Genomic DNA, 23,453 nt, shown 5'->3' on the forward strand with positions numbered 1-23,453 from the left:
TGACCATAAATGTATTGAACATTTTGTAAAAAATAAAGGGTTGGGGGCCTAAGGGATCATTTGGGCCCAGGCCTGGGCAAGATACGTGTTGGCCCTGTGAAGAGCCTCTGGATCATGGGCCCCCTGAGCTACTGGGCCCGGTAGGCCCGTTCGGTAATCATCCCTGCCCGGAGGTGGTCTCCCCGGAGAAGGTGGGAGGTAGGCAGGCTGGGTGGTGGGGGTGGGTTCGTGCCCTGGGTGTCTGGGGCCGGCCATGGGGCTCAAAAGGTGGGTAGAGGCTGCGCTGTGCGCGGTCCCGCAGGGCCCGAGTGGACAATTCTGATATAGTCTATTGAAATAGGCTAGAATTCAAATCTCACACATCCCTACACTATTAAAGAAACGAATATTTTTAAATGTGTATGTTATAGCCTATATGAACGAAACGACTAATTACAGTAAGCACACGCTTTGGGACATGGGGATATTCACTGCGTAACTGCGCGGCAGCCCTTTGGTGTGTTTCAAATGGATCGTTCCATCAGCATAAATTTTTGTTAGTTTCTAATGGTTTATCTGAATCCGAACTGGTTCAGAGGATGAATCTCTCCCTCTATCTTTTCTCTCTCTCTTCCCTCTCTCTCTCGCTCCCCTGTCTCTTTTCTCTCTCTCTCTCTCTCTCTCTCTCTGTCCCTCTGCTTTGCACTCAGCAAGAAAGAAGCTGCTGTCACAGACGTGACTGTGGCTTTTAAGGGGAGTGGACTGGACATGAGTTCACATGTGTGAATACTGTTTTGGGCATAAACATGCCTATATGGAAGTTTGCACCTAGATGATGCAAAGCGCAGCGGGCCGACAGGCCCACAATTAGGGCTTTGGCTTTGCACGGCGCTATTCCAGCGCAAAACGGGCGCTAACGCAAAATTACCGCCTTTGCGACGATAGGGCCCTATGATAGTAGATTTGCAAGATTGCAAGATACAATCTAGAGGCCAATCTTATGACAATGATTCCATTGTCCAGCTTCAATTTGCTGAAAAGAGCCAAACACCACGGGACGATGCCCTGCTTGTCAAAGAAGATACCGATCTCTGTCCTCCTTTACTACAGTCTTCCATTTAATCTCTCACTCATTGTCATGTCTTATCTACTGCTTTGGTTTTCCATATACAACTCCTTCCCATTCTTCCAGGGCTGCAGTATTTATGAAACTGAAACCAACCTCCTACCCTCCAATAATCTTTGCAAGATAACATTGTCTAAATAAAGTTTTATTCTAAAATGCAATATATGCAGTGTGTGTGTGTGTGTGTGTGTGTGTGTGTGTGTTGTGTGTGTGTGTGCGCATGCGACCGCACATGTATGTTGGGGGGGTCACTACTTCCAGATCATGTCTCAATCTTTATAAATAGTATGTGTAAGGTGTTATTATGTCAACCAAGGACTTAATTATTCTTCAAAAAGTACCATAATAAATGTTTATGACATGCTATCAGTGGTTTTGTTAGAGTTCATGTCACGTTTATCACATGGTTATTTCTTACTTTGGGACCAAATTAATGTGAGGTCAACCTACAAAGCACCATATGTGTATGATGGCTCAGCTGTCTTTTGCCCTCCATCCCAACAACAGCCGTCATTTACCTGCTAATTATTCCTTTAATTTGGGAGTCTTTCTCCACTTGCTGTGCCCGTAGCCTCCGCTCACTGTCATCGAGTCGGTTCTGGTACTGCAGGAGGATCTTACTCGTCTGCTGCTCCTGCCTGAAGAGCCTGCTCTCGTACTCCTCCAGCTTTTTGTGGGACATCTGCAGGCGCTCCTTCAGAGAGTGGATCTCCTCCTCATACTCCCGTACCTGAGGCAGAGAAGGCAGAGATAGAAAGAGTGCAAAATTAGACATTGTGGTAGAATCATTTGGGTTTCAAACCATTAGACCAGTGTTCATGCCTTGATACCTAGATGGGAAGCTTAAGTTCTTGATCAGTGGCAGTGGCTGGTGGATTTGAAAATTCTTCAAAGGCATTCGTTTCTGTTCAAGTATACATACTACTGCATGCGCTGGGACGCGTCATCAGTGATGTTAACTGGGGTCGTGGGGTGTTTCGGGTCTGTCAACATCATACACCCTCGCCCAGTAGACCCAGCCGAGGCCGATTACGACCCCGACCCGCGTCCCAGAAGCAGCCACTCACGGATCAGCCTTCCTACTCTGTCTGCAACGTTGCCCGCGGAAGGGTTGATCACGCCCAATCCGCTGCAATAGAGTTTAGTGCTACACCGCAGTATTGTGAGACCTTCGGTGCATGGAGGTCTAAGGCCCTGTGGGGTGATTCCAGGCCGGGCACCTCCTTCGTCTCACCAGAATCTCCTGTGGCAAAAGGCAATCCTACCATGCCATACCATGGGCAGGGAGGATGCCTCAAGGAGGCCTGTGCGCTGCACGTCATACACCTGCGACGAGCACCTCGCTCTAGCCTGAAGGACCCCAGGCCGCGCCGATGTTTACGCAGATTTTCAGGAGGCTGATCCGTAGCGTTTGTGGATTTCTCCCTCACGAGAGAGCAAGGCTGGGGTGCTAAAACCCATCCCGTACCGGATGCCGTCTCTCCGACCGTCAACTGTCTCTCCAGCTTGTCACCAAACTATACTTGGTTGTCACCTAGTCTATTCCCAAGTGTCACTGTCACTGTCACAGTGTCACTTATCTACCAGCCATACAATAGAAAACCACCTCCGAAAATGCTTGGTTAACTTCCACCGAGTTACCGTAATTTCCCACACTGCTTGAGGACGCTTGACCTCCTTGCTAAGACCGAATCTGAGCATCTGAGTGCTATCTGTTCAGTGCTCAGTACTGATAGACATGAATCAATGTTCCTCCACATTTACACTAGGCATTAAAAAGATCTTATGCATGGGAAAGTCCATAAGAAACCGAAGAGCGATACTTACCCTGTCCATGCGCGACTCGTCCATGCTCTTCGAGTACTCCTTAAGTTTGAATTCTTCACGATCAATCCGCGAACTTTCAATGTCAGCTGAGAGATGAGGCATGTTGGAGACCCAGGCCACAGTTCGCTCATTGGCTGGGGTAGGTGGGTTGAGGGTAGATGGAGACTGGGAGCCCTGAGGGAAAAGAAGGCCAGCGTAATCTCATGTGAGAACACGTTTTGAAGTGGATAAGAGTCAATTTCTTAACATGAGCCATTTTGTGGAGAGCTTTTCTCCAAAGCACATTATAGGTCCACGAGTTCATACATTTTGAGCACGGATGGCACCGGTGGGACTCAAGCCCTTAATCCTGACAGTGTTAGTGCCATGCTCTACTCATTAAGCCATAGAGGCATACAATTAAAAGCCACATAAGTGACATTTTACAAAGACAACGGGCCTGGAACAGACACTGATGCAGAAGAGGCTGCAGAGCGAGAGATAAGAGACAGACTATCATTTTGAGTAAGTTTGTAATTTTTAAGGAAAAAGTCAAACAAAATGTATTCCAGCTTCTAAAATGTGAATATTTTTCTGGTTTCTTTACTCCTCTATGATAGTAAACTGAATATCTTTGGGTTGTAGACAAAACAAGAGATTGACTGAATGACATTTTTCACCATTTTCGGACATTTTATAGACCAAATACTGTAACCAATCGATGAATCGAGAAAATAATCCACAGATTACTCGATAAGGAAAATAATCGTTAGTTGCAGCCCTAAGATAGAGAAGAAAATGAATTCTGAGTGTACGGATATTACCTGTTTGCTCATGGTGGGTTTGAGCAGGTGCTGTTGCTGTGGCTGCGGTTGCTGTGGTGACTGTTGAGTGCTCTGATTGGTGGTTCCCTGTGGACTCTGGCTCTCCCTGACAGAGCTCTGCTGGTGGGGCAGGCCCGGGGCCGTGTTGTCTTTGACGGACAGCTGTCGGGACCCCTGCTGCTGCAGCTGCTGCTGCTGCTGCTGCTGCTGCTGCTGCTGCTGCTGCTGCTGCTGCTGCTGCTGCTGCCTGCCGCTGAAGCCGGACTCTGGTGACTGGAGGAGATTCCCGCTCTGCGGTCGCGTTTTAGCCGGGGCGGCGGGAGTGGCCGCTGCACTGACGGACAGCTGATGGGAGGTCTGTGATTTGACGCGTTGAGCGGGAGGCGGAGCGACGGAACTCTGTCGCACGGGTTGGACTGTGGAGGGGGGCGTGGCCAGGGAGGAGTGGGACGTTCCTGTCTGGGAGGTCATGCCCATCATGTGTTGCTGCTGTTGGAGGTTATCCTTAGAGAGGAGAAATAAGTACGCATTCGCTTATCTTTTTCATTCCTAGTTTCATTTCTTTTTTAGAGAAACAGAACATGAAACTTAGCTCGTCAGCTCCAGTTGATTATGTTATCTAGTATATCCCCACCACTAGATCCTCTTTGTAAGCAAAGAAAAGGCTTTTGTAATGTTAGTTACAAGTCAGTAATCAAATGGTAGGGGCAGCCAATGGTCCATTTTCGTGGCAATGTGTTACACTGGTAGAAAATGGTTTGCGATGCCATGAGAAATACAATGAGTAGACACTGTACCTGTACGTGCATGGACATCTGCCTCCGTCCATAGTCGGCCCTGCTGTATTCGTCGCTGTAGCTGTGCGAGTGGATGATGCTGGGCTGGCCCAGGTGACCGTCCCTGGTCCTGAGGGTAGACAGGTCCTCGCTGCGGGAGAACCCCCCATGGGCGAACTGGGGGATGTAGGCCTGGTGGGAAGGCTCGGGCTCCGGGGCCAGCAGGAGCGGCGGCGGGGGTTGGGCCCGGCTGTGCTGGTGGTGGAGCTGCTGCTGCTGCTGGGGCCCGTCGGCAGTGGCCAGGTGAAACAGAGGGTTCTGGAAGGAAAGCGGGTAGCGCATGGCGGCGGCCTGCTGTTGCTGCTGCTGGGACAGCGAGTCGGTGGTGGTGCCCATCTGGCTCAGCTGGCTCAGCCGGAGGCCGCCGGACATGCTGGAGCCTCCGGAGCCGGCTGACAACCGGCCGCCGGCCCGCAGCTGGCTGCTCAGGCCCGACCCCAGGCCTCCGCCACCGCCCCCGCTGCTCAGCCCGCCGAAGCTGCCCATGCCGGCGATGGAGGCCTGGGAGGAGTTGAGCATGTCCACCGACCGCAGGTTAGACACGCTGTTCATTCGAGAATCCTGGAGGTCCATTATAGATACGCTTTTATTGACACTGAGCACCTAGATAATAAGGGATATAAGAGGCTGGTGTGCCCTCTGTTATTTTGTCATGTTATGTGGCCACGGATGACATGGGTGAGGAAGGTGACGCGGGCGTTTTTTTTACCGAGAGGCCTGGAAATCGGAATGCCTCAAAGTATTTCCCAGGAAATACCGGTAGGATGAGTTGCGAGGTGAATCAGTGGGGGGAAAAAGCAGATGTCACGATAAACTACAGCCTCATGTCATAAAATGCCAAATTGTACTAATTGAGCGTGACTACCGTGCGGGTCATACTAACCTTACTTTGGCTTAGCACGACAACAAACCTACACATTGACCTACCTCAGGTCAATGTGATGGAACTCACCTTGGGGTCTGGTTCGGTGATGTCCGAGCTGCTAGTGCAGTAAGCTGGGCTGGACCGGGCCAGAGGAGGGCGCGTTACGTAAAAAACATCTTTGGAGGAGGCTTGATGGGGATGGTCTCGTTCCTGGAAACTCATCTGGGCGCGGGATGGCATGACCCCTCCGCCAGAGACTCCAGTGGTAGGGGAAGGCAAGCGAGTGATATCTATAGAACTGGAGAACAGCGCTGAGTAAGGTGTACAATAGCTGGAGAGGGAGAGTATTCTTCCATATTCTCCACTTTAAATTCCATACTTTTTACACAAGGCAGCAGCTGCTGAGAGTGAATATGAGGGGGGAATGGCTTTAAGGTTTTCATTACTGCTAGTGTAAGAAGCCCTTTGAAAATGAGCTGACTTGCTGCCTGAGAATTTTTTTAATTCTATATTTTCATAGCCTCCTCTGATCTAAGGCTGACATACTAAAATGTCAAAATCTCATTTTCAGCCAAGAAGTTATTTCCTTTTTCCTTTCTAGGGCGTAATGATAGTGGCTAGGTTAGCATGACTGTCAAGTAGGCCATACCACACTAAGGCTCATGATTATTCTTCAAAAGAAACAATATCATAATGTGTCAAATGACAGCAGGTCCAAAACTAAAATAAGTCGTCAATCATGCGTGTCGGGATTTTTCATTATTTTTTTTCCCACACTTATTGTGCAATTTCCAAATCTCTCATGATCTGGAAGTGATCTGTTTTGTTTTACGTACTTTTCCAGACCTGTGTATGAAACCTGAATAAAGGAATCCATTCTACAGCGAATGACGATTTGTGCCTAAACCAGAAGTGTCAGCTATTGTAATATATCACTTCTCTATTGAAGTATCGCCATCCTTTTAAAACAAAATGAAATGAGGAAAAAACGGAGTTCTGCACAATCAGAGTTTCAGCATCTGATGTTGAAGTTATTTGATGCAAGAGACATTTGATGATAAAATGACAGTAAAAAGAAATGCTGCTCAGTGGTGCTGTTCTCCCATGATCACTACACAGACATTGCTTACCTATTGAGATCGCTCATCATGAGACGTGATCACTACACAGACATTGCTTACCTATTGAGATCCCTCATCATGAGATTACTACACTACACTACACTACACAGACTTACCTATTGAGATCCCTCATCATGAGATTCTGGAACTCGGAGGAGACGCCCCTGTTGAAGCTGGGCCGTGACAGCAGCCTCTCTGTCTGTCTCTCCTGGACCCTGTCTGTCTGATGGCTGGGCTGCCTCTGGAGATGGGGGTTACGCAAGGCCATGCTGATGTCATTCAGGAGGCGGGGCAAAGGACCCAGTTTGATGATGGCATCCTGTAGTTGGAGGGAGAGGACAGGGACGTTTGCTGCTGATCTGCAAAACTATTCTGACCTTTTTTTTATTAGCTTATATAACTGCAGACTTTTATTCAGAAATGCCTTATATCTGTTTTTGTTACATGTATATTTATGTGTGTATTTAGGCATGTGTACAGGGGTGGAAGTGTGTACGCGTGTTTTTGTATATTATGTATTTATATGTATGTATATACATATAGATGGTTTTTCCTGTATTTATTTATGTGTGTAACGCATATAATGTTTAGTTTGTTAAATGTCCCTCGCGCACACACGCGCTCATACATGCACACATACACTCACTCCATTTGCTTCACGTCAAGGACCACAATGGAAATAAGCCCTCGGGCTTTGTTGTGTTTTATTCCTTTTGTTTCAATGAATCTGGTCTTACGCTGTATTTCTCGTGCCATTGTTTCAATAAAGTATTCAATCAATCAATCAATCATATCCATTTTTACTATCTTATCAATGTTTGGCGCCTGTGATTTATGACGGCTTAATAGCCTCATTTGGCACTGACACTCTAGACACTTAAGAATCTTGTCAAAATTCAAGCCTCAATCATTGAGGATACATCCAATCACAGTTTAGTTTAAGTGTGGTAAAACATGATTAAAAAATACAGAAATAATAATGATGATAAAACAAAGAAGAGAAAGGAATGACACATTTGTACAGTTGTGATAAAAACCCAAGTGGCTTACTTATACAGTACCTCACCTTTACATAATACATAAAAAAACTGAAAACATCAACAATGTTACGTAAGGGATAATGGATAGTGAGCCGGTGATTACTGGCGAAATAATGACCGACAGGTGATATTGAGCCCGACGCGCAGCGGAGGGCTTAATCATTCACCTGAAGGTCATTATTTCCAGTAATCACCGGCTCACTATCCATTATCCCGCTTAGAACACGGCCTACAACTAAATCATTCAATAATCTGACAAAAATAATTATTCAAATAGATTTTTTAATAGCGTTTTCAACGACAAAGCGGTTTCATTCATAATTGGCACACAAGACACCACAGCTGCAACTGGTTGGCCTAATTAGTAGTGTCTTGCTGACAAAAGGCTCTTATCAACTGATTAATCCAGGTGTGGCAGAGCAGCGGTCGGTTGTCGAGAAATAATGACCGGTGAATCTTGTTGATTGACCAATCAGAATCGAGTATTCAAGAGAGCCGTGTTCTAATGTATTATAATGTTCATAAGATAGCCAGTAACACCAAGATTCCCTAGAAAAAAAGTAGGTGTCACTTTTTTCCAAATGGTGGTCTAATTTTGGAGAGTATTTTTTTAATACACTGCATTTATAAAAGGAATTTCCGCACACTTGAATCTGTACAGATTTCACATTATGTGGGTCGAGCGGTGGCCCTCCCTCAGAATGTGAAATCTGTACAGATTCAAGTGTGCGGAAATCCCTTTTATATTTGTAACTCTAGTTATTTTTCCAGCACCTTGGCCGAGACTTGGCTGGGTCGAGCGGTGGCCCTCCCTCAGATTTAATACACTGCATACAATACCATGCTAATTCATTGGCACTATTATGTATAGTGTACACTGTATAATATACAGTATACAGTATAGTGTAGGTTTACTACACTGTATACTATACAGTGTACACTATACATAATAGTGCCAAAGAATTAGCATGGTTGTTGTTATTTACCTTGCTGAGCTGAGCCATGACCTCCCAGAGGAGACTGTGCAATATAGACAGCTCCCTGCCCAGGTCGATGTATCCCTCAAAGCCTCCTGCATTGCTGACACTGTCCAGGTTGGAGATCTCATACAGGAACTGCTGCATGGAGCCCCACTCCATCTCTAAAAACTCGTTCATGAAACACATGTACTCCTCTTTAGTGCCAAACCTGCAGGTGGGAATGGAGGGCAAGAAGGAGGGAAGTGGGGTGGGGGATTGGAATGAAAAAGAAAGAAAATGTCAGCGAAAGAAAGAAAAACAAGTAGGCAACTCAATTTCAAAATGAAGTTAACTCCTTGTGTGATTAACAGGTGTGGAACTATTTTAGCCCCATCCACCAGACTCTAGTTTATGCCATCTTGAAGTTTCAATCAAATCCTTAAAAGATAAATTTGATGCTTTTCAACCAGCTCTCCATCTATCCAAAATCAGGGTCTATTTTTGAATGCTATCTCTGTCTTTGGGGCGTGGCTTCAGGATCTGCTCTACTACCTGGAGGAAGAGAACAGATCTTCAAGGCATTGCATTCATACTGAGAGCCTTAACGAGCCATAGCAGCTGGCGGGGTGGAGTTTCTGCCGGCAGACGACTGGGGATTTTTGCACGAAACATTGTTCATCTGCATATATTACCAACATTGTAATGATACAAAGCTGGTTGAGAAGCAGCAAAGTTTTCCTTTAACTCTCTAAAACAGTATGAACAAATCTACTGACTTTATATTTGGTTGTCAGAGCAAGCCTAACCCTATCTGTAGCACCCTAACTCACCCTAACTAACTTCAAGTTTTCAAATTTGAAACTTTTTAGGTTAGGACCAAATGTTATTGAAAAAGAGAGTTAAATTTATTCCAAAAAGTGCAAATTGAACACTCCACTTTTTGCTGTTGAGTAATCGATGAAATAAAACTAATTGTAACTTTTGAATTAAGGCACAGCGGTAATAACAAAGAAAACAGACACTGACTTGGAGAAGTTAGCCAGGTTCTGCACTACTTTAGCGATGAGGGTGAGGGTGCGGGACGTCTGCTCGTCGGGATACTCCTGGGTGAGGTTGAAGAGGGACGGGGACATGACGGCGGGACACAGGAAGCGCAGGAAGAGGGAACCGCTGATGAGGCGGTCAGCGATGTCCTCCCGCCCTCTCTCTGCACAGCGCACTCTCCAGGAGGCAAAGACTTCCTTCAGCTCTCGGGGGAAAACACTGCGAAGGGAAGAATCACGTAAGGATCGGAAATAAAGGGAGAGTCTGCAAATGAACAATTTCTTCATTATCTGAGCTCTTGTGCAACTTCAATATAGCAGAAACAACTAAACACTACCGGTCAACCTTCACCCCAACCCCCACCTATGGTCATGAACTATGGGGTCATGACCGAAAGGTACAGAGTCCCCAGAGTAAAGTGCAATAGATTTAAATTTTCCTTTGTTCCAAGTGCAATACATATGCTCAACTCGCAGAATAGGTAACTGTACCTCGCACTTTTGCACTTCCAGCCTACACTGGCACCGCTACACTTGATCCTATTCTATCTTTTTATCTTACCTTTTATTTTTATCCATCCAACTTTTTATTGTATCAGTGTACTCTGTACTGTCTTGTGTTGTTGTGTTGCACTGTTGTTGTATGTCTTCCTTGTGCTTTGTGGCAAGATGAATTTCCCCCAGTGGGACAAAGTACTGAACTGAACTGAACTGAACTGAACTGAACTGAACTGAAAGGACAAGATCGCAGATACAAGCGGCCAAAATGGGTTTCTTCTGGCTGGGATCTCCCTTAGGGGACAAGGTGAGAAGCTCGGTCACCCGTGAGACACTCAAGAGTAGAGCCGCTGCTCCTTCACATAGAAAGGAGACCACTGAGGTGGTTCGGGCATCTAGTAAGGATGCCTCCTGGTCACCTCCCCAAGCAGGTTTTCCAGGCATGTCCAGCTGGGAGGAGGCCACAGGGCAGACCAAGGTCCAGGTGGAGCAAATTACAGCTCCACACTGGCCTGGGAATGCCTTGCGATCCCCCAGTCAGAGCTGGTTAATGTGGCCAGTGAAAGGGAACTTTCGGGTACCCTGCTGGAACTGCTACATCCATGACACAACTCTGGATAAGCAGTTGAAGATGGATGGATGGACAGACAGACAACTAAACACTAAACACGCTCAATAGTAAAGATTTATTTTTTTCATCTTTTAACTACTGACCAATGGGAGTTGACGATCTTGCAGAGTGCCAGTTCACAGCACATGCGGAGATTGGCTTGGTGGTCTGACAGCACAGAGGGCGGTGTCCTCATGGGATCCACCTCGCAGTTTTCCTCTGACTCGTACAAGGCCCTTATGAACTCCCCTGCAAAATGCATGACACTTCATTAGTGACAACAAAGTGGTACAGGATATCACAAAGGTCAATTCTGTTTCAGTGTGCTGTTAATTCAGGGTGTAAACTTTAAAAAGATAATTAATTTCAGTTTCCACCCATACAGTGAACTTTACAAGATACAAGGTGTTTATTGTCACTCGATGTACAAGTACACACGTGTGAAATTCTTGAGCTGTGTTGTGTTCCGTTACATATCGTTACCGTCATCATCATCATCATCATCATCATCATCTCATCATCATCATCATCAACATCTATGTCATCAGTAAGCGTCAATCATTCTTGTTATGTGTCTTATTGGTACATCAACATCAGAACATCCTCATCAATATTACAAATCTGACATCGTACATAATATTGCTGTTGCCCATATACTGTATATTATAGTGGATATTGCCCAGGGGTTTGAATCATTACTGGGTGGTTTTATTTATTATTTAGGAGTCTGGTGGCTTGGGGGATGAAACTGCTCCTCAGCCTGCTTGTCTGAGTTTTTGTGGTTCTGTATCTCCTCCCTGATGGTAGCAAGGAGAACAGGTTGTTGAGTGGGTACATTGCGTCTTTGATTATTTTCCGGGCCCTCTTGAGGCAGCGCTGTGTGTAAAGGTCCTGCAGTTCCGGCAGCTCGCAGCCTGTTATGTGCTGGGCCGCGCGCCTCACTCTCCTCAGTGCTTTGAGGTCCAACACGGTGAAGCTGCCGTACCAGGAGGTGAAGCAGCTGGTCAACAGGCTTTCGATGGTGCATTTGTAGAAGTCTTTGAGTATCTTGGGTCTCAGGCCGAACTTCTGTAGACCGTGCAGTAGAGAGCTGCGCGGGCCTGAAATCTCGGCCCGAGCCCTCCCCGGCCCGTGACATGCAGGCCCGTGCCCGACCCGGCCCGGATGAGTTATGAAATTAATTGGCCCGAGCCCGTTGCGAGGCCCGACATCAATATCACGATATGACGACACATCTCTCTCTCCCTCTCTGTGCATGCTGCCGCGCTGCTGAACTCGTTGGTCCAAAACGTTGCTAGACTGTGTTGCCTATAAAGACAACCACCACAGCTTTCTCTCTGTCTCTCTCTCCCCCTCTCACACACACACGCTACCGTGGCCTATCAAAATCCAGACATATTGTCTCGAGAAAGAGCACGTTAGATTGTTTAATTGTCAACAGCAACAATGCCCACAAACTGAAACATTATGTCACTCAAGCATATCGAAATTAAAACAGCAGACTTACCGTTTATAGCTGCATTGAATAACGTCACATTACTGTCCTCACAATGTATGGTAGATGGGTTCATTTTCAACAGGTTGAAATGAGCTTTCCCTACTGCAGTGGGGACTGTTTAACTCTCCCCTCACAAACTTTGTTTTATGTCCATCGATCTTATTTCTCTCTCACGACACGGACACGGACACACGCAGCTTGTTTTTTTTGTTTTTTTATGCTGACAGTGACAGCACTCTGACTGAAACATGTCATGAGTGGATTGTGGACTGGAGTGGCAGACTAACGTCACGGTGAGGGTGTGTGTGTGGGGACGGTGTGTGCGTGTCTGTGCGCTCCTCCTCCTCTTGGTCTCACTCTGCTGTGTAAAATAAAGCGAGTAATACAGCTTCATTTTATTTTATTATTGAAACGGGCCGGGTTCAGGCCCGTTTCAATAATAAAATAAAATGAAGCCCCGGCGGCTCGGAGCAATTCATTAAAAAAAAGCCCGGCCCCAGCCCGTATTGGCCAGGCCCAAGGGGCCCGTGAGGGTACCCTCGGGTTTGCAGCTCTCTACCGTGCAGGCTTTGTTGGGCCTTTTTGGCAACGGAGGTGGTGTGGCTGGTCCACATTAGGTCCTGGTGGATGTTGACACCTAGGTACTTGAAGCTGTCCACTCTCTCTACCTCTGTGCCCGGTGGTGTCACCGATGGTGACCGGTAGTCTGTGATAACCTCCTTGGTCTTTGCCACGTTCAGGGAGAGATGTTTGTCCTGGCACCATCGTTCCAGGACAGCCACCTCTTTCCTGTAGGCTGTGTAGTGAGAATTTAAGGCAGTAAGCCTCCAGCCTGTAGAGAGCGCTACAGCAGCTGGTGTAAGGTTGAGTTCCCAATGTTACATGTCACGCCCACTGCTGTGAAAAGACTTTGAGCAGCCCTCCCATAGGGAGGAGACTGAGCGAGCGACCTTGTTGCTAAGATCTGCCTCAACTTGTTCTCTGAAATAAATATACCATGTAACCTTTATAACTTTGTAATTATTGATTTGTTAGCTTAGTCTCACGACAGCTGTCTCGTCGCCATTGGAGATCAGCCCCACCACTGCCATCCGCAAACTTCACGATGGTATTTGAGGTTTGGGTTGCCATGCAGTCATGCAGTCATGGGTGTATACATATTTTGTGGGCGGAGCCGAACTGGTTGCAGAAAGTTACAACTAGCGGTTCAGCTGTCATAGAAAGATGGAAGATCCGGACGCCTTATTTTAAAGCTTTGCCAGCAACAGACAGGTTAGCTTACACAAATAAGCTAACTCTTTCAATGGGGTGAGGTTTCCTGACCCCTACTCACTGTCAGGATGGGTCTAGGATCCAACTACATCGCAAAGTTACAGTGCCGGACATCGTCATATTCCTAGTGGGAATGTCCAGCGTCTCTACGGCACAAGACGTCTTTTTCCTGTATTCCGGGGATCTCTCTCATTTCGGCTTTCCTTGCTTCCTCAGAGTTTTGGAATTTGTGATGCGTGCGCAACTAACCCTGTGACGTCCACTCCAAATGGGGTGGCTTTCACTTTCCCAAGTAAGTACGCTAACGTTATTGGATGCAAGTTTTGTTTACCATACTGATTACGTTCGGTCATCATAATGGATTATTGGAACATGACAAGGATTCATCCCCTCTTCCTCACCGCATCTTGCTTGTCATCTCATGCGATGTAAAGGGCTCATTATACTCGAGCAAGCTCCGTGGGGGTGGAGCTCCGCGAGTCTCCGCGAGTCACCGTGCGGACCTCGCGCTGGGGCAGATGCTATTATACTCAGAAGTGATCAGCCAAGTGATCAGCATGTATTGTACAATGGTAATAGTGAGAACAGCCCGTGAAAAGTCACAATGAAACGCTATTATGTGCAGTACTGAGTGCGCTTTCACTCTCAAACGACCGTACATCAACACATGAATGAATCACCAAACTTGTTTTTACTGAAAGCCGTTTTAGTTCTCAGCCCTGATAGCCTACTCTGTGCTGCTTTTAATCTCTCTCAATCATGCTCTCAACACAACACATTTACTTGGTGAAATGACTAAAAACGAACAGTTGCAAATCAAAGTTTATAGCCTACCACATGGGTCAAGAAATGTGGGGAAAACACAGCTCAGTGTTCAGGGCTCAGTGGCTTGAAAGCGGCCATGTTTGGAGAGAAGCCGTGCGGAGGTCGCGCTGTGAGAAAAAAAATCAGGCACACGGTGGGCGCCCTACGGAGGTAGCGAATAACCAGGCACAACAAATTTACGTCATTTGACGCGCCGGCCCTCGCTCCACCCCCGCGCCCTTCACGGCATGGTGAGCATAAAGCAGCCTTAAGTTGCTTGTTTACAAGTTAACAGCTTTGTCAGTGTTAGGTAGTTAACGTGGTAACGCTTTAGAATACAGCCCGCAAATAACCATGTAACTACAGGGTAACAAGACTGTAGTTATAGCATAACTACAGGGTAACAAGACTGTAGTTAAAGTATAACTACAGGGTAACAAGACTGTAGTTATAGTATAACTACGGGGTAACAAGACTGTAGTTATAGTATAACTACGGGGTAACAAGACTGTAGTTATAGTATAACTACGGGGTAACAAGACTGTAGTTATAGTATAACTACGGGGTAACAAGACTGTAGTTATAGTATAACTACGGGGTAACAAGACTGTAGTTATAGTATAACTACGGGGTAACAAGACTGTAGTTGTAGTATAACGTTAGGGTTGTGCTACAACCCAGGTTTTACGAGTGAGAACGAGAGCTCTCACTAGTGCCTACTTCGCTGCGTACGCAGCATTATGGAAGACTGTCATTTTTGCTCCAAAAATTACTTTTACATTAAAACCTGACCACGCCCCTTTAGGTGACGTGGTGCCCCCCTGGGCTGACTGGGCCTCCCACCTCGCCCCCGTGACTACGTCACGGCCAGTCACCCCAGGGGCCGCCACTCATTTCTTCCAGCCAGCTGAGATCCGACGCACCCAGAGACGCATCGACGCAGCAAGGCTGGGTAGTGAGAGCTCTCGTTCTCACTCGTAAAACCTGGGTTGTAGCACAACCCTAACGTTTTACTTCGTTTCGAACTCAAGCTCTCACTAGTGCCTCCATTCAACCGACCTTGCTGCCGGGAGCACCCCACAGGGCGACCCGAAAGGCACCGGTGAACCACGGCCATATGGCAACGTTTATGCCTAACCGTCTGACATATTAGAGTGGCAACGATACTACTTTCTTGCCACCGACAGCACCGCGTGCGCAAACTGCGAACCGGACACGTCGAGACTGTAGTACCTGACGAAAGTGTGATGAGAGGACCATGAGGCCGCGGCACACATGTCCTTCACCGACACACCACGCAACAACGCAGAGGATGTCGCAACACCTCGCGTAGAATGCGCCTTGATACCCTCCGGGGGAACCTTGCCCACGGCAGAGTATGCCAACGCGATCGCCTCCACTATCCAGTGTGATAAGCGATCCTTGGAAAGGGGTCCGCCCTGGGCCCTTTGCCCAAAGCAAACCAACAGCTGATCTGTAATGCGTAAAGCGCGCGTCCTAGCCACATAGGCCGAGAGCGCCCTTACGGGGCACAGCATGTGCAAACGTCTCTCCTCACCCGAACTGAACGGCGGGGGACAGAATGCCGATAAGTCTATTACCATAGACCTATAGCTGGCATTAATATTCTTGGGCTGGTACGCCGGGTTAGGTCGCAACGTAACCCTGCGCCCATCGTCCCCAAAAACCATACAGGCCTGCTGTACCGAGAGGGCAATCAGGTCACTGACTCTCTTCCCTGACGATAAGGCCAGCAGCAGCGCAGTCTTTAAGGACAGAACCTTTAAATCGGCGGAGTCCAAGGGCTCAAACGGATGACCCGTTAGCCCGTCCAGCACCGTAACCAGGTCCCATTTGGGAAAAACGCACCGCACCGGCGGGCGCAGTTTACGCGCCCCCTTCATGAAGCGCGAGACCAAAGGGCACACCCCCACGGGGGTCCCTTCAATCCCCATGTGGCAAGCCGAAATCGCGGCTACGTACACCTTAAGCGACTGCGGGGACTGCCCCGCGTCAAGCAAGCTTTGAAGGAAACAGAGAACTGGACGCACGCTGCAGTTCACTGGATCCACACCCTTACTTGTGCACCATCGCGAAAAAACCCGCCACTTGTACGCATACTGGGTGCGGGTCGAAGCGGCCCTAGCACTCTGAATAGTGCGTACCACATTGTCAGGCAAGCCCTGTGCTAGCAACTGGTCCCGTTCAGGAGCCAGACTGCTAGCTTCCACCTGCCTGGGGAGGGGTGGAACACCTCCCCCTCCGCCTGGGACAGGAGATCGGCCCGCACCGGCAATGCCCACGGCGGGCCCTGCGCCAGGGAGACCAGGTCCGCAAACCACGTCTGCCTGGGCCAGAACGGGGCCACTAGAACGAGCCGGAGACGCTGTTCCCTCACCCTGTCCAACACCTGACGGATCAGGGGGATCGGTGGAAACGCATAGAGCCCCTCCCGTGGCCACGCGTTCGCCAACGCGTCGTGTCCCAACGGGGGGCTGTCCTCCTGGATTGAGAACCACAATGGGCAGTGCGTCGCGCGCCGCGATGCGAACAGATCGACGCGGGCACGACCGAACCTGGCCCAAATCTGTTCCACCACCTGAGGGTGGAGGCACCACTCCGTGTGACGGGGGTAGCCTCGAGACAGCAGGTCGGCGCCGTAATTCAGCCGTCCCGGCAGATAGACCGCCGACACTGACAGGAGACGGGGATACGCCCACAGGTGAATCTCCGCCGCTAACCGGTTCAAAGCCTTCGACCGCACACCGCCCTGTTTGTTCAGGTGGGCGATCGCCGCCATATTGTCCGAGCGAATCAGCGCATGGCGTCCATGTATGACTCGCTGGAAATGAAGCAGAGCGAGGCGGATCGCCTCCAGCTCCAAGACGTTTATGTGGCGATGCTCCTGGGCTTCCCACCGGCCGCTCGCCGACAGAAACCCGCACACCGCACCCCAACCCCAGAGGGAGGCGTCGGTGCGAATCACTAGCCTGAGCGGGACCGGGCCCAATCGAGTGCCCCTCGATAGGTAACGGGGGTCTGCCCACATGGCCAAAGCCAGGCGGGCCTGACCTGTCATAGGCACCCTGCGATGACGGTCCCTGGCTGGATCCAAGCGCAACGCAAGGAACCAGATCGGACGCATGTGTAGCCTCCCCAGGGGGAGCACATGCAGCGCCGAGGCCATCAGGCCCAACATAACTGCGCACTGAAGCACTGACACCGAGGAGCATCGACTTAATGTCCTCGCTGTCCGCACCGTGCGCGCCTGTCGCTCCCGCGAAAGGCGGGCTCGCATAGCCCGGGAGTTCAACTCGAGCCCCAGGAAGATCGCCGTCTGTTCTGGGGCGAGGCAGCTCTTTTTCCAATTCACCATAAACCCTAAGGTTTGCAGGTGATCGGTCACCACCTTGGTATGTTTCATGGCCTCGATCCTCGAGCCGGCCACAATAAGAGCGTCGTCGAGGTAAAGGAAGATGCGAACCCCTCTCGCGCGGAGGGGAGCCAAGGCCGTCTCCACGAAAGCCGTGAAGGTTCGCGGGCTCAATGACATGCCGAAAGGCAAGACACAGAACTCGTAAGCCTTCCCTAGGAAGGAGAACCTCAGGTATTTCCTGTGTCTCTTGACCACGTGGACATGGAAGAACGCATCTTTCAGGTCCACGGAAGTAAAGAAATCCCCCTGTCTCAACGCGTTGAAGAGGTGGGGAAAAGAGAGCATTCGGAACGGGAGCTTCCTCAGCGTCTTGTTGAGGCGCCGGAGGTCCAGAATTGGACGCATGGAGCCGTCCTTTTTGGGCACGACGAAGTACCTGTGGTAGAACCCCGAGCGTACCTCTGCCTTGGGGACCGAGCGGATCGCCCCCTTGGCGCGGAGCGACAAGACCTCCTTGTGGAGTATGTTTATAAACTCCCCCTCCACGACCGTATCGTGGGTCCCGTCGAACCTGGGTGGGGCCCTGGCAAACTGCATGGCGTAACCCTTCCGAAGGGTGCGCCGCAGCCACGGGGACGGGGAACACAGACGCTCCCAGGCCTCGAGCCTGTCGGGCAACGATGGTCTGTTTAGTATATTGTTGGGCACCGGGGGACCCGGTGCTTTGGTTGGGGAAGAAAAAGGGGGGGGCGGGACAAACGAGGCTAAGCCCCCCTGCCGGTTTCTTACGCGGGCTCCGCCTACTGACGTGCCCTGTGAGCGTGTTGAACCGGCGAAACCCCCCAGCCGTGCGGCTTTCGCCGGCTGGGGGGCGTAAGGAGGCAAGCCTCTCTTTTGACCGCGGGATGCGGGCTCGTCCGCTCGCGCGGTCCCCAGGAGAGCTCCCGACCAACGATGAGCCCATGGCACCATCGATGGTGGGCTTGTGCCGGGGGCCTCCTGACGGCGGATAAGCGATCCAAGGAGAGCTCCCGACCGGGCTCGGGCGCTGGGCACCGAGGACGGTGGGCTTGTCCCTAAAGCTACAAGCCGAAGGCTGGCCCTGAAGCCAAGCCCTGGCGAGCTGGGTTGGGTTTCCCCCTGCTGAGTCCCAGACCGAAGTTGAGCGCTGAGCTCCAACGACGGTGGGCTCATAGCCCCCCCCCTTCCCCAGGGAGGTGACTAAGTACGGGACTGGTTACCCGCTCCCCGCGCACCTCCTCGTTTTGGGGGGCGGGGGCCGCGTACCCTGGCCTGCCGTGGGACGAAATATGGGCCCACCGCGGCTGGGTGGGGCGCATCCACTGGGGGCGCCCTAGCCGGTGAGACTTGTACCCGCTGACGCGGGGCGGTCCGCGGCGGCGGAGGCCCCGGAGGACGACTCTGCGCGCGCGCTTGGACCTGGAACCGGCGGTCCTCCCCCTTCGCCCGCTTGGGCAAGAAGGAGCGGACCGCCGCCGAGTCCCTCTTAGTTGTCTCCAACCGCTGGGCCAAGTCTTCCACGGAGGAGCCGAACAGGCCCCCCGGGGAGATCTGAGCCCCCAGCAGCCTCCTCTTATCCTGCTCAGGGAGCTGGGTAAGATTTAGCCACAGGTGGCGGTGGGTGAGAACAGAGAAGGCCATGACCTTCCCACTGTTCTGCGCCAGGCAGTCCACCATACGCATGGCGTAGTCCGTGGCCATCTCATCAGCTCTGTAAACAGCTCGGGGGCAGGGTCACCTTGCATGTCCCGCAGGAGCACCGCCTGGTAGCCCTGCAGAATGGCCAGGTTGTTGGTCATGGCGGCGGACTGCCCCGCCGCCAAGTACGCCTTTTCGGCCAACTTGGCTGTAAGTTGGCACGCTTTAGAGGGCAAAGCAGGCCTCGCGGAGTTAGGGGCCAGGTGTCTGGCCACCATGTCCTCGATAGGAGGCATCGCGGTTAACGCGAGTTTATCCGCCCCCTCTAAGGCCGACCACGGAGCCATGCCCGCGCAGAGCGGCTTGGCCTCCTGAGGCCTTTCCCATCCTGACTGCACCGCGCGAACCACGTCTATACAGACCGGCAGCCGGGGCTTCGGGCGAGGTGCCTGTGGTGCCTGGAGCGGCTGGTAGTAGCAACCCCGCAGCACTGATTCGAGGGGCGGAGGTGTTTCGGCCCGAGCGATGCCAAGCTTAGCTGCAGCCCTGGACATTACCCCCAGAAACTGCTTCTGATAGGGCTCGTTGAGGCTAGCCTCCGAACGGGTCCCTAACAGAGAGGTGGTCGCGGTCGCGCGGTCCCAATCCTCCCCGCCAGACAACTCCTCTTGGGGGGCGTTCTGGGGGGGAATGATGGGGTCATAGGGGAAAAACCCCCCCTGTTCTAACACAGGGTCGATGGGCTCGTCCCCCCAGTTCAAACTCTGCCGTTCGGGTAGGACCGGGGAGCCCTGCTCTTCAGGTAACTCCTCTTCCTCCGAGCGGTCAGACCCACCGCACGCGCCTCCCTCGGGAGGTGCGTGGCTAAGCCGCGGGCCCACCTGGACAAAGAGCATAGCTCTCTCCCGTAAAACGGCCAAGGTAAAGCCCTCGCATGCCCGGCAGAAGTCTGACTTCAACAGGGCGTCGCTAGCATGGTTGTGCCCGAGGCAAAACACACACTGGCTGTGGCGGTCCTGGATCGCCAAAGTAGCCTCACAGCTAACACAGCTCTTGGCTGTCTCCCTCTGTCTCATGTCAGCCGCCCGGTTCATTGTGCGAGAGAGCGGAGCTAACCCGCCAACAAGATCCGCCGACTGTACACGAATTAGCGGGAGTTTAACGTGTAAGCTGACTGTTTACAGTCGCTTGCAACGGTAAAGATGCTGGAGTGCTAAGCTAGCTGCTAGCTGCACGAGACGACTAGCTAGCTATCTATTTAACGTTACTCCAGCCGGAGAAACGCGCGCGCGCTAACGTTAGTAGCTGGCGCCTACAGTACCTAGCAACAGCAGCACAAGCACGGATGCAAGCTAGCTAACTGTGACAACTGTGCTAAATAGCCTGTTGTTCTAGTGCTTAACGGTACAAGCTATTCTGCACGTGTGCAACCTAGCTAAAAGTTATGAGTGCAGACCTGAGTCTAGCGCTCGAGCCAAACAAACGTTAACCCAGCCGGGGAAACGTCAATACATGCACTGTACGGCGACAGTGATACAAGCACTGCGCAGCGGCAGTATTATAAAACAACAGTTAGCAAGAAGATACTCTTAGCTTGGATGACTTGATCCGATGCCGCTGGTGAAGAGAACAGGAACGGGTCCCCGAATCCTGATTTATCTCGTCCACGCGAACCTCTCGAAGGCGGGCAAATTAACCGGAGCGAGTCTATTTGTCCAAACTCTGAAGAGCGCTGACTTTCGAGCTAACCGCGGAGCTTAAGAAAACGACGTCCTCACACTGGCTGGAAGAAGCGAAGAGTGACGGCCCCTGGGGTGACTGGCCGTGACGTAGTCACGGGGGCGAGGTGGGAGGCCCAGTCAGCCCAGGGGGGCACCACGTCACCTAAAGGGGCGTGGTCAGGTTTTAATGTAAAAGTAATTTTTGGAGCAAAAATGACAGTCTTCCATAATGCTGCGTACGCAGCGAAGTAGGCACTAGTGAGAGCTTGAGTTCGAAACGAAGTAAAACTACGGGGTAACAAGACTGTAGTTATAGTATAACTACGGGGTAACAAGACTGTAGTTATAGTATAACTACGGGGTAACAAGACTGTAGTTATAGTATAACTACGGCGTAACAAGACTGTAGTTATAGTATAACTACGGGGTAACAAGACTAGTTATAGTATAACTACAGGGTAACAAGATCTGTACTTATGGTATAACTACAGGGTAACACAATCTGTACTTATAGGGTAATTACAGGGTACCACACCTGTACTTATAGTGTAACTACAGGGGTGCGGGCTGTATTCTGAAGCTGTGTCAATTCGCCCACACTTACATAGTAACTAGAGTGCAACTACAGGGGCGCGGGCTGTATTCTAAAGCAGGGGACCAATTCTGTACTTACAGGCCAAGTACAGGGTACCACACCATAGTATGTAAGTGTGGGCAAATTGACACAGCTTCAGAATACAGCACACGACCCCATAGTTACCCTGTCAGTACAGGTGTGGTACCCCGTAATTACCCTATAAGTACAGATCTTGTTACCCTGTAGTTACACTCTATAGTTACTATGTAAGTGTGGGCGAATTGACACAGCTTCAGAATACAGCCCGCGACCCCATAGTTACCCTGTAAGTACAGGTGTGGTACCCCGTAATTACCCTATAAGTACAAATCTTGTTACCCCGTAGTTACAGGCAAAATTCACTTCTTGTACCCTGTATTTACACTGTAACTACACTATAGTAGTATACACTATAGTTACACTATAAGTACAGGTGTGGTACCCCGTAATTACCCTATAAGTACAGATCTTGTTACCCTGTAGTTACACTCTAGTTACTACAGTATGTAAGTGTGGGCGAATTGACACAGCTTCAGAATACAGCCCGCGACCCCATAGTTACCCTGTAAGTACAGGTGTGGTACCTCGTTACCACTATATTACCCTATAAGTACAGATCTCGTTACCCTGTAGTTACAGGCTAAATTCACTTCTTGTACCCTGTAGTTACACTATAAGTACAGGTATGGTACCTGTAATTACCCTATAAGCACAGATCTTGTTACCCTGTAGTTACACTATAACTACAGTCTTGTTACCCTGTAGTTATACTATAACTACAGTCTTGTTACCCTGTAGTTATACTACTGTATACTACTGTATAATTACAGTCTTGTTACCCTGTAGTTATACTATAACTACAGTATTGTTACCTTACAGTCTTGTTACCCTGTAGTTATACTATAACTACAGTCTTGTTACCCTGTAGTTATACTATAACTACAGTCTTGTTACCCTGTAGTTACACTAGAACTAAAGTCTTGTTACCCTGTAGTTACATGGTTATTTGCGGGCTGTATTCTAAAGCGTTACCGTTAAAGGAGAATTTCATTTTCTTTTAACCTGGAGCCCTCTCCTCACATTAATTATTATCTGACGACTCACCCAGTGTTCTCCGCAGCATTTTTGTGCCTCCTACGCGTTGTTTGGAGATCAATAGTGTCCAAGCCAGTCCTAGAATTGAGCTCCGTCGGGGCCACATGGCAGCGTGCTGTTCCTCCATGTAAATAGACAGTTTTATTCCCGTTTTCGACCCATATCGTGATTATATGATCCCTAAAGAAACATCAGACTGCCAATCTCCCCCGGGCTATTTCCAGCAGTCTTTACAGGGATCCCATTTCCTCATTTCGAGAGTTGGTGACACTGACTCGAAATGAGGAAATGGGATCCCTGTAAAGACTGCTGTAGATAGAGATTGGCAGTCTGATGTTTCTTTAGGGATCATATAATCACGATATGGGTCGAAAACGGGAATAAAACTGTCTATTTACATGGAGGAACAGCACGCTGCCATGTGGCCCCGACGGAGCTCAATTCTAGGACTGGCTTGGACACTATTGATCTCCAAACAACGCGCACAAAAACGCTGCGGAGAACACTGGGTGAGTCGTCAGATAATAGTTAATGTGAGGAGAGGGCTCCAGGTAAAAAAAAAACGAAATTCTCCTTTAACATTTAGCCGCGGACTATAAAGGACTAAAGGAAAGTCCTTAGTCCCATAGTTGCACATCGCGGCTACGTAACGTTACATTAGCAAGCTTACCTCATTGGCTTGATGTTGACAGAATTAGCAAAACA

At 49.8% G+C, this 23,453-nt stretch overlaps 1 protein-coding gene across 1 annotated transcript in view; it reads right to left on the minus strand.

Annotated features, from left to right (window-relative positions):
* syngap1b (synaptic Ras GTPase activating protein 1b) overlaps positions 1 to 23,453 on the minus strand; it is a gene marked incomplete at its 3' end in the record, with an annotated part of 206,033 nt that overhangs the window by 27,462 nt on the left and 155,118 nt on the right. Inside the window, exons 10-18 of the mRNA XM_083635164.1 lie at positions 10,812 to 10,956; positions 9,583 to 9,819; positions 8,584 to 8,785; positions 6,674 to 6,876; positions 5,524 to 5,734; positions 4,533 to 5,174; positions 3,736 to 4,239; positions 2,933 to 3,106; positions 1,624 to 1,835 (exon numbers count right to left, since the gene is read on the minus strand). Coding sequence (XP_083491290.1) covers positions 1,624 to 1,835; positions 2,933 to 3,106; positions 3,736 to 4,239; positions 4,533 to 5,174; positions 5,524 to 5,734; positions 6,674 to 6,876; positions 8,584 to 8,785; positions 9,583 to 9,819; positions 10,812 to 10,956 — 2,530 coding nt within the window. The remainder of the gene's footprint in view (positions 1 to 1,623; positions 1,836 to 2,932; positions 3,107 to 3,735; positions 4,240 to 4,532; positions 5,175 to 5,523; positions 5,735 to 6,673; positions 6,877 to 8,583; positions 8,786 to 9,582; positions 9,820 to 10,811; positions 10,957 to 23,453) is intronic.

Source organism: Poromitra crassiceps (genome assembly GCF_964638095.1).
Source record: "Poromitra crassiceps genome assembly, chromosome: 1".
Classification (NCBI taxonomy): domain Eukaryota; kingdom Metazoa; phylum Chordata; class Actinopteri; order Beryciformes; family Melamphaidae; genus Poromitra; species Poromitra crassiceps.